The sequence below is a fragment of the Dendronephthya gigantea genome, unplaced genomic scaffold, assembly GCF_004324835.1.
Source record: "Dendronephthya gigantea isolate DGI-Jeju-01 unplaced genomic scaffold, DenGig_1.0 000034F, whole genome shotgun sequence".
Lineage (NCBI taxonomy): Eukaryota > Metazoa > Cnidaria > Anthozoa > Malacalcyonacea > Nephtheidae > Dendronephthya > Dendronephthya gigantea.
In genome coordinates this window covers 649,004-660,586 of record NW_021163044.1, presented here as the reverse complement: position 1 = coordinate 660,586, position 11,583 = coordinate 649,004, and the positions used below count along the sequence as shown (strand labels likewise).

At 37.6% G+C, this 11,583-nt stretch overlaps 2 protein-coding genes across 51 annotated transcripts in view; both read left to right on the top strand.

Moving 5' to 3' along the window:
* Window positions 1–13: 13 nt before the first annotated feature.
* Window positions 14–2,326, top strand: LOC114525385 (proteasome subunit beta type-2-like). Its single transcript, XM_028546711.1, has 7 exons — window positions 14–561; window positions 1,008–1,130; window positions 1,246–1,316; window positions 1,389–1,481; window positions 1,587–1,656; window positions 1,788–1,837; window positions 1,917–2,326. Exons 1-7 carry the CDS (start codon window positions 471–473, stop codon window positions 2,019–2,021), a joined length of 603 nt encoding a protein of 200 aa, XP_028402512.1. The 5' UTR covers window positions 14–470; the 3' UTR covers window positions 2,022–2,326.
* Window positions 2,327–3,783: 1,457 nt separating this feature from the next.
* Window positions 3,784–11,583, top strand: part of LOC114525371 — a 36,148-nt gene continuing 28,348 nt past the window's right edge. For 47 of the 50 annotated variants that reach the window (XM_028546670.1, XM_028546672.1, XM_028546646.1 and 44 more), the window contains exons 1-14: window positions 4,098–4,241; window positions 5,245–5,311; window positions 6,563–6,811; window positions 6,960–7,067; window positions 7,172–7,252; window positions 7,364–7,816; window positions 7,994–8,239; window positions 8,417–8,667; window positions 8,825–8,897; window positions 9,158–9,478; window positions 9,599–9,931; window positions 10,203–10,517; window positions 10,586–10,906; window positions 11,143–11,478. In XM_028546670.1, the coding sequence (XP_028402471.1) occupies window positions 5,254–5,311; window positions 6,563–6,811; window positions 6,960–7,067; window positions 7,172–7,252; window positions 7,364–7,816; window positions 7,994–8,239; window positions 8,417–8,667; window positions 8,825–8,897; window positions 9,158–9,478; window positions 9,599–9,931; window positions 10,203–10,517; window positions 10,586–10,906; window positions 11,143–11,478 (3,145 nt within the window). In that variant the 5' untranslated portion in view covers window positions 4,098–4,241; window positions 5,245–5,253. The other 3 variants (XM_028546635.1, XM_028546634.1, XM_028546637.1) reach the window with 3 other exon arrangements.

Below are 11,583 nucleotides of genomic sequence, written 5' to 3'. Positions count from 1 at the left end.
TACACTTTGATCACGAAGGTAAAGTCAACTTTAAATTGCGGGCGTGCAGGCTCACCCAAAATTCAGGCAGCATTTCTATGAAGTTTATTTTAAAACCACTAAAAGTACGAATATTTTAGTTTTCTCCGAGCTTTTCCCTTAACAAAATAAGTTTTGCTTTTGCAGAAGAGCTATTAATGGTCTTTGGATTATATAGATTGAATCTCAGTACCAAAAATGATGCAACGTAATACCCTACAGTCTGCACAGAGTTTTGTGCACGGTGGATGGGAAATCTGAAAACATTATTCAGCATGATAAAATGAATCTTTTTCATACCAAACACTTTTATTTAGTTGCAGAAAATATCGATGTTTTTGTAATATAAAGTAACTTGACTTCTCAGAAGCAAAGCTCTCCCCCCCCCGGACGGCAGGTGTTCTGCGGCGCTGGCTCAAAGACCGCATGCTCGGTTGTGAGATAATTTCAAAATGGAGTTTCTACTCGGAGTTCAAGGAAAAGATTTTGTGATGATTGCAAGCGATTGTAATCAAGGACGAAGTATTGTTCGTATGAAAGATGGTAAGTATAACTCAGACATCATCACCTGTTGTCCTTTTCTCGTGTCAAAATGGGTGTGCACGCGTATGCAAATCATATTCTTTCACAAATTGTTCTGCCTCATGACATAACACTATTACTCAGCTATATTTTGTAAATTAATATATATGGTTGTTAACGTTGTTAAAATAGCATGTAGTATTGCATGCGTTATTGTGCCCACATCTTTTTAAGGTTTGTTCACACCATTCAATTTCGTTGGTCAGTTGGGTCCAATTCACTTCTGACGTATGGAATGTAGTCTGGTATTAATAGAGCAGTACGGCATTGGCTTGCAGTTGATTTGCTGCCCGTATATATTACACATTAACAGACTATAAAACATCCATCAAAAGTTTATTGGATCCAACAAAATTGGATTGTGTGAACTGATCTTTACAGCATGTTTGAATTGTCAACCCTTTTAGATTATGATAAGATGTTTAAACTAAGTGATCAGTTGGTGATGTTGGTAACTGGAGAATCAGGTGATACAGTACAGTTTGCAGAGCACATGAAGAAGAAAATTCAACTGTATAAGATGAGGAATGGTAAGCCTTGGTTGGATTAATTTGGTTGTCCCATGACCAGTTTTTAATTTGTGGTAGTCACAGTTCTAACCCATCTAGTTTACAAAGCAACAAGTGTTATTTCTCTCTGATTTAGGATATGAATTATCACCACATGCAGCAGCTAATTTCACAAGAAAAGAGCTTGCAGATTACCTCCGTAGCATGGTACAATATATTGCGTTTAGTTACGTGATTTTCATCATAAGAAGATAATCACTAAAGTCATTCTTATCTTAGACTCCGTATCAAGTAAACTTACTGTTGGCTGGTTATGACAAGCATTCAGGACCTGAATTATATTTCATGGATTATTTGGCATCGCAACAAAAAGTAGGTGAAAGCCAGGAAATTACATGAACTTTAGGGGATTTACTGGTGATGGGCTGCAAAGCACCGCTGACTAGTCTTCATGCTAATTTGTTTATTTTCAATCAGGTACCATTTGCTGCTCATGGTTATGGGGCATTTTTCATCATGGGAATTTTAGACAGATATTATAAGAAAGGTATCTATGTACATGCAAACTGAGTATTTCTTCGTTTAAATGAAGTATTTACACTACCAAACAGTTATTTAAAAATTTCATCTATTATAGTTGTTTACTTATTTGATACTTAATTAATCTTTTTATTGAAGATATGTCGATTGAAGAAGCTCAAAATGTCATTAAAAAGTGCATTGCAGAGGTATGAGAGATTGTTTGTTTGTCTGTTTATGCCAAACACATGTTAAGTAATTGAAAACCTTGTTTTTTACACCATTTAGATCCAAAAAAGATTCCTTATAAACATGCCAAGTTTTATAATTCGCTACGTTGACGGAGATGGCATTCATGATCTTGAAAAACCATCAACTGTTGATCCATTGTAATAGAAATATTGATGCAAACGTTCTTCACCACTCTGACGGATTTATGATAACTGTAGCTGAGAATATGTACACACTATGCTGTTTCCTTTCTATTTCTGATCGAATTTGTGTTCTTACAAAACAAAATGGATAAAAACAATAATGTATGTCTTTAATGTTGGACTGTGATGAAGGATAAGAGTTCAAATAGTTTAAAACGATTGAAAACGACACTGTGTGCACATATTGCTGAGTAGAGCTACTTCAGTTGCATGGTTACTGGTTAGCATATTTGTATGACAAATAAAATCAAAAGTATTAGCGTGTGATGTATTTTTTTAATTTGGCACTTATAACACCCATTTTCTTCTTATACTTCGCCCACATGTTATAAAAAATTGCAGTCAGGATGTATTCAAAAGAATTTCTGCATTTCATTAATTAAATCATCTGGTATAATGATTTAAAGAGGGGACCATAAGCCGTACTTTACACTACGGCTAATGCTGGGCTAGATCAATCCTAGAGCCTGAACACACACAGACATTGACAACTGGATTTTAGGGAGCCTCCTTTCAAGGAAATACAATCATGATTATTTGATTAAGACTACGCTGAATTGGGTTGAAATCTAGTACGAAAATATAGTTCAAAGCAAGGCTAGACCTAGACTTCTGCGTAAACCAGTGGGGTATTAAACACGGTTAACAAATGGCAGTCGGCCATAACGTCGTGATCTTTCTGCTCGCATCTAAAACCAAAACCTGACTATTTTACGCAGTCAATGATACTAATGGATTTTACGCAATAATGAGGTATAATTATCCACTCTTTTAAACTGATGCTATCTGTGGACAGTGGGTGGAAAGTTTATTACAAGGCCATCTATATTTAGGTAAATCATTTACGTAGATTTTTATCGCACAATTCGACTGAGGTATTTTGATATCTCACTAGTGATTTAAGCTTGCTGAAGATGTTACAATATTTTTTCTGATCTGGGCTAATATGACAACGAACAGCTCAATCGGGTATCACGTACGTTTGGAGAGAATTTTTGCTGCGAAATAGTTTATGCTTTCATTCTTAGCCGGATTTTCACTTGTTTCCATCCGCCAATATGACATGGCGCTATACATTATAATAATAAACCTCTTGGTAAGGGACAGGGGTCGGGGTTAGCTTCAGTTTTAGGGCTAATTTGAGAGCATATTTCAATGTTTGATCAAGAGAAAATGACGTCATATCATTTTGGAGGTTGGAATTGAACCAACTGAGTCAAATGCCACCCACGGTAATTACATATTGCTCAGACATTCCGTGTACGGCAGGCAAGGACTTGTTTATACGATCGAGGCTTTTTCATTTCCTCAGAACACCTTACTTGCAGTAGATTCTATTAAAGATTCCTTGCAGAAAGACCCTGAATGAAGGTATAGGATTGATAAGCATGGATGCAATTAGGCAGACCTATAAAAACAACTCTTTCGAATCCTGGAAATGAAATAAATAAACAAGCTTGTCTATTTTCAAAACCTGACTAACCTGCGTTGTGTATAATACCGGGATATACCACATACATGAGAGATAGAATTTAGGAATCTGTTTATACAAAGAGACTTTTCGTTATCCATCATTTTCAACCTACATAATCGCTGTGCACAGCGTGATTTCTCAATTTTATTATTCCGATGTAAGCGTTCTTTTGTCCAGGTGTTCTTCCAAGCATATCACGAGAGTATTTCAAGGTTTCTATTATGACCGAGAATTTCATTTATTCACAGTCGGCATTGTCTTACTCAACAGGATATCTATCTTAGGATATTTAATCAATCTAAAGATTATCGATACGAACTTCATATTGCGTTGTGGGTAGCTTATTTTGTTTTTATTTTCGTTTTTAACCAAGGTACGTTGTATCGAAATATTATAATCGTACTTCTTGGAGTGACAACACAGAAGATCACCGGTATTGTTTGTTCTTGTATCTGTATACTTGACAGTTTGTATTTTCAGCGTAAACTTGCCTTGCTTGTCGATTTCGGCGACTAAACTCGACTGAGCCTCAGGACACTGGAATACTGGTAAGTAAGTGTTAGGCATGCGGCAGCCGACCTCTTATAGTTGACAAAACAGTTGTGGTCATTAACCTCTTAATGTACAAATTGATTCCTCATTAAACGACACAATGAGTTTTACCAATGGCCGCATTGTATATTATGATCGGTTAAAAACTTCACTGTAAGTACATCATACAGTATTCGACAAGTACTCGCGTCTAATAATATTCATTTAGCAATATTGGAGAAGAAATACCACCTTTTCTGGATGATACTCGACTTTTATAGGCTTAACCAATTATTTTTCAACTGTTTTGCCATCAGCAAAGATTTGTTGATACTGAAAATTCTCGACATCAACTAATAGGGTTAGGTAAATATTTACTAGATTTGGTAAACATGATTGCTTGCCAAATACTGATTCTATGTCTGAGGACTTCTCAGGATAAAAAGCAATCGAAAGAATTTGAAATCATCTTAATATATGAGTGAAGGGAACTGATTTGAATGAAGAATGATCATATAAGACATATTAAATATATCCAATGCTGTCGACAGTGAGTGTTTAATCTATACGTACATGCTTTCCGCACTTCAAATCTTGTTTTTTGTCTTCTCAGGAAACTTCATAGCCTTTTGCAAAGTAATGTGTAATGATTTTTATTCAAACTTAGCCTGCGAGTGCTTCGGTATATTTTCGAGCCGACCAGAAGTAAAGAAATATATGTTGTCGTTTCCTTATCACGCGCTGTCATCATGCACTGAGAAACCTCTTTCACTGAAGTATAAGGAGAAATTAAGACTAACAATTATTGACAATGATTGTATTACTCAGGTCAATCGATTACTCCAACTGAGCGGCCACTAGGTTTAGACGGTTCGGTGTTATTTCGGAACTTTCATTCGTCGAGCATCAGACTTGTCCATGGTAAACCAAAGGTCGCAGGTTCGATCCTACCGTGGTGAGGCTAATTTTTAGCTTGCCTGGTTGGTATGTAACCCAATTACCAGTTTCTTGAAGACGAAGTGTGATGAAAGGTCTGGGATAGTGGAATTTCTTTCGCTCATTCATCCAGTAATACGGCAATCAAACTGATAATCGCCATCCCACAACATTTTTTAACAAAATTTTGAACATTCACTTTGCAATCTCCTCAATTAAACCTATTTCATATTTTCTACAGGTCGGGGCAATGATTGTGCCCAACCTTTACTGGTTATTCCTAGTGTGGTCATCCTCAAATATAATTGGTAAGCAAGACTGCTAATTTTTTATATTCTTTTCTCTGCTTGTAATATATAATTGTAATGTTCGCACGGGAAAGTGCAGCTACAAAGAAACACAAATAATAGGGAAAAGCAGTGAGAATCGTCACAAAGGTAAAGTGTAATTTAATGTGACATAGCAAGTCATATTCTGTCAGAAGGTCATTGAACTTTGCTTGATCCTGAATTAACAATATTTACATTCCCTGTGTTAACATTAACTGCTGTTTTAAGGTAGAATTAATGCGACATACAAATACTTAAGATGCTCAAAAATTGAGTTTTTTCATATCTCTACGTGGCTAGCCTGATATATGTAAAGTCGACGTTTTTAAATTTTGCAACAGCAACAATTTGGCCATATTTTACAGCTAATTGAACACAATGCGGAGGATTTGAATGATTTTACCGTTTTCTAAAGGCACGTCAAAGCTGCCGGTCACTCTCCCACGCACTCAGAATGCCGAACAATTTATTTCCTAAATTTTGTTTCTTCGTTTGAGTCAGTTCGCTAAATAAACCTAACCGAAAATCCCTCTAGGCTATTGTTGCCACATCGTTTAAAAACTGAACTCTTGCAGAAACGAAAAGCTAAACTCTTATCGACCAAACTTAAAAGCAGCTGACGCCAGCAAGGATATAAAATATATGTTCTGGTTGTCTATTCATCCCACCTAATGTGATATTTCAATGCTTCAGCATGCTGCTGTGAAATTGCCACCGAGAGACTAATCCATCTAGATCTTACTCGTCTAGTTTATTATGCCTGGAATAACCAACCGTCACGTTCTATACTAAGGCGGGTTTGAGGCATATATTTTTGAGACCTTGAGGGACATATTAGATCGCACTCGAAGGAGGGCTTCCACGCATTTCAACCAGCCATTTCATTGTTGAATTCTCTTAATAATTTTTGGTACCTACGCAACGATTATGTAACACATTTGACAGCCTTGCTTCAATGAATGAAATTGAGGGTATTTTTCATGGGGGAGCTCTGATAGAAATTGATAACTTCAGATTATAAGAAGTGACTTGATTGGCAAAGACCTACGAGTTCACCCGCACACACAGGTGTGAAAACTGAGGGTTAAACTAAAATGTCACCCGCCATCCCCAGTCAACCTCTGCCTCCTCCGCAGACCCTCGTTCAGTTGCCTCATGGGAAGAACGAGGGCCTGTGGAGGAGGCAGAATCAACCTCTCTTTATAATTCTTTTTTTGCTCTTGTCAACAGTTACAACGTCAGCAACGTGTTCTTCCGCCTGTCTCAACGGAGGTTCTTGTGTTACTGATGATGGGAGTGGAGAGAGCAGGTGTAACTGTCCAGCCAGTTACATCGGAGTTGACTGTTCTCAAGCTATAGAGTGCAACGATGATAGTCAGTGCTTTGGGAATAAGACTTGTCAAGAGTATAACGGCCAGAGATATTGTGATTGTGGTGACGATGCAACTGGTTTTTACTGCAATATGAGTGTCAGCAAAGGTGAGATATATTTCAATACATAATTGGTTACGGGGGGTGGCACACTAGCTGAATGGTGTGGAGAAAATGAATAATAAATAAAGTTTATCACTCGACAAGTATATTCCTTTACTCCTTGTTTTTAAATCCAGTTTTCCATTTTCTCTAGATCTCACAGTCTCAACGAATGGATTACTACATTACTGGGGATTTAACATTATTCTATTCGGAAATCGCTTTATCGACAAAGTTAGCCGTATTCATTTTACCAGATATGGTACGTCTCCGACATTGTGTGCATTATATATAGGTATACTTCGTATCACTAGCTTTATTAAGATAGCTTCCACTTCAATCCAACTTTATATGTCACTGCTTTAGGAGATGCGCGTATTTACAAATCTGTTGACCTTGGTAATGTTGCAAAATTAGATCGTGATGGCTCAGGAGCACTGATTTCAGGTAATCCTTGCAAGTTCTTACTGTTCCGTTTTCGTAGGGTTGCAGCAACAGGCAATCCTTTCCATTTTTCCATATGTAAATAATCTTGACAGTAAACGTTCTGTTTCATAGCGACAATTAAAGATCCTTGCTTGGTAAACCCAGTACATTGCACAGAGGGATTAACCGTATCATTTTGGCTGCAGTATTTATCTGGAGAGATCGTATTGCGCATGGGCAATGCTGGTTTTCACGTCTTTGTTAAAGCAGGGAAATTCTTCATCACTTACCAAGGTGTGGACAAGAGCTGGACTATTGAACGTAGCTGCATCCCTATGGGTGTCTTCCTCGTGACAGCCACGTGGAAAGAGGCAGATGGATTGAAGTATTACGAAAACGGGAAACTTGTCGTCTCAACCAATATTTCTGATGCAAATCAAACTCCTGGATATTTTGATGATGTCATCACAGTGGGCTATGAGAAAACTTCCAGCGGTGAAAGCTTTTCAAGTTTGCTCATTGATGACCTGATTATATGGAAACGAGCACTTAATTCTTCAGAAGTCGAACAACTGCATAAGAATGGTAGGCTCGCTGTTATTTTCTTCTTCTTTTTATAAAATGATAGAGAATGATGTTAGAACAAAGGATAAATGATAAATGCTTTACCTTTTAATATCGAGGAGTTGAACAAATGGTTGTTGCTTTCATTTGTCGGTGGTTAAACATCTGTTTCATCTTTTTTATTCTTTCTTTCATAAGGAACCTCATCTAGTGTTGGTCGTGCATCATGTCTGTCAACACCATGTGACTCAGGAACCTGGTGTGCTCAAGACTACTCCGCTAATACACGCAAGTGTGTGCAGCCCACAAATCAAGATTGTTCTTTTGAGAATAGTGTGTGTAATGGTTTTGGAGATGTCAGTGCTGCGATAACTGGTATTGGTAATCAGAATGTATTTATGGGGAATATGCCCTATTATGATCATACTTCTGGAAAATGTGAAGGTAATTAATTATTATTAGACCCAGAAAAATGACATTGCCCACATTTATTCCACGACGGCTATTTCATTTTAACTTTGCTCGATCCCAATCATGACATTGAGGCCTACCACGATCAGCAAGTCCGATTTCTGAGTATAATAATTTTCATAAATTTCAATTTCTTTTTGATTATTTCAGATCCCACTGCGAAATTTTTGACATTCAGACAACTGCCTGGAGGCAGCCTCTCCTCTTCTATTTCTCAGTTTTCTGGAGGACAATTGTTCCGTTTACGATTCTGGTTTTTCATCTACGGACAGGACGAAGGAGTTTTGTCCGCTTCTATTAAACATGCTTCTGAAACTTTATCAATCTGGAACACAACTTCACGTGGTGTAAGGAACTGGCAATATAAACAATTTGAAATGAAAGTGAATTCATCTTTCTCGGTAGGTTGGTTTGATTTTCATAGTTATTTCATGACATGTTACCTTCATGACTTCAGCCTCTCCCTCGGACAGCAATAGAGAATATATCGCACATATGGTAGCGTGTATTCTTCTACAACAAGTCGTGCAGTGATTTCATCGAGTTATCTTCTTCTAGGCAAATTTAGTGGCGTTTTTCGCTGGTCCAAATCTGGCGATTGCTTTGGATGATCTTAGTCTTCAAGTTTGTGGTAGGAATTTTTAACTTTTTTGCCCAATATGACAATAGAACTTTAAACAAAAATGGAATAAATCTAAGCATGGCTCTATTAATAAAGAAGAACGATTTATCAACAGTTTCATCAAACTATCAATACAAAATTTTCTACATTAATGCAGTTTGACCAAACTATCTAGAACCTTAAAAAGGTTCAAACATACAGACCCTTCATTTTAAAACTCCCAGTTAAGAAAAATTACCCATATATTCACAATTGATCCACATCTATAGATCCTAATGTTCAGCCGAACGTCACTAATGTAACTGCCGAGGATAATGGTGGTGTGAATATCACGTGGTCACATGGTGGTTGTTCTCTCATATTTCCTTTTACAACCATGGTATATTACCAAACAGAATCAACAGATGAGACAGTGAATGGTTCCACAAACTGGACTCTACTAACCAACACAAACAGCACTTTTCATGTAATCTCTTCAATTCTACTTTACCCTAACACCACACTTACAATCAAACTAAATACACGCTATGTTGTGAATGGTGATGTTGTATTCAGTGATGATAGTGCGGTGTTCAATTTCCTGATTCCAGGTAATCGATCTTGCAGACAAATATCACTAAAGTAATTTTAAATTTACTGATTGAAAACGTTATTTTAAATTCTGCGGTTGAATGCAACGCACTTATTACCAACAATCTTATGTTCTTTAGATTCTTTCATATCCTCCATTATCCAAGTTGATGCCCCAGGACTGCCAAACTCGTTTCGTGGCTTGTTGGTGAAAAGAGGGACAAATCTCACAGCTACATGTCAAGTTGCTTCAGTAATAAAACCAACTTTAATACTGAAACGAGACCCTATTCTTTTATGGCCAGTCGAAACACTTGCTACGTTTAACAATCCCCGCTCTGAAGGCAAAAATCTGTGGAAAATTGACATAGATATCCCACCTTTCGACAAAGACGTTGCTGGTAAATACACTTGCGAAACAAAGATTGGAAATAAGAGTGTTCAACATAGAGAGCTGTATCTCAATATACAAGGTAAATAATGGATTTTTGTAACTGAAACCGCGACAAGTCTGGCAAGGGCAGCAAAACACCTGCCTGCTTTCTTGATTGGGAAGGAAGGGTGTGCTCACAAATTTGTCCTGCGGTCTGTTGTCCTGGATACTATGGCTGATAGATGATGGCAAGTCTCGTTCCACAAAAATTAAGTTAACTGTTAACATAGCGATAATTATATGATGCCCTTGATAAAATATGGCCAAAAGACTGCATTCATGTTTTTCCAATATTCGTTCTATCATGTTAGGTTATTTTGAAGCAGTTGCCACTTCGAGTTCGTCAAGCGAATATATCGCCAACTTCGATTCCAGTTTTGTATTTTTCTTGATTGGTTTGGGGGAAGCATTTGATGAGTTTATCTTTGAAAGAAAAGATTGGTCAACAGGACAGTACGTACGCAGCTCGGCAAGGGCTGGGCAAGGTTGGACGCTACAATTTTTTGCTGTTCTTTTTGGAGTTTACGATAAATGCAGATGTGCTCATACCGGACAACATAGCTTTAGTGTCAGGACTGATGGTACCAGCAAAAGATATCTGTTTCCGAAAACACTGCGATTAAAAGGTGAGTGATTGTAAACAGCGATGTAAATTTTAGAATTTGTCGATTAAAATATCTTTTTATAATTTCAGACCCAGATCCCCCCACATCCGTCACAGTAACATACAACGGTACCAGCCGAGCTGTGGTCCAGTGGTACTCCCCCGGATGTAATGGGGGGCCAGTAAGAGCAGTTCGTGTTTCATTCTACCCTAATGCTTCAAATACTCCGATCCTCTTTGAAACAAATAACACGTCCTGGAACGCAAGCACTGGTAAAGGTTCTTTCATTGTGCCTCAAAATGAGTTTGCTTTGAATATTGAGTATAAGTGGACGGTCGCTGTACTCTATAATTATGGTGATGAGACGATTTGGAGTCAGGAAAGTGCCGCTGTTTCGACAAAGATCTCAGGTGAGTATAGAAAACTGAGTGCGGAGAGTAAACGTGATATATTTGGTAACTGACGGAAAATATTATCATTCATTTTATCATGCAAATCTCTTCACATCTGCAATTCTCTAATAAAACAGCATAGGTTGTCGCACACATGTGCCATGATTGATTATCATTGTGCATCTCAAACCAACTAATCAGTCACAATAGAAAGAACTGCAGGAGGAATTGATATATTTCCATTTCATCAACAGACGAAATTGCTGTCAAAATATCAATACAAGATGGCAATTCGTACGTGCTACCTGGAAATGACGGTGCATACCATATTCAACTGGAACAAAGTATAGTGCTCACTTGCACAGTAATCTCCAGTACCCCACCCCAGAGAACATGGAATAAGCGTTCATATCGAGGAAATGAATCAGTTATAAGCGAGGAATTTCATCCAGAATTTTCATCATCTGGCTTTGCATGGACAAGTGTGATAAATATTTCCAAGTTTGAGTACGCGGACTCAGGCACTTACAGTTGCTTTGGCTCTGCGGGAAATAATGAAGGAGCTGACCACGCAACATTATATGTCTATGGTGAGTCTTATTTCTTTCAATCCTCTATCTTCTTTCCTTCTTCAATTCCGATTCCTGTTCATTTCCTGATGTGATCGTTCTTCCCTTCTTGTATTTGGCACAGTT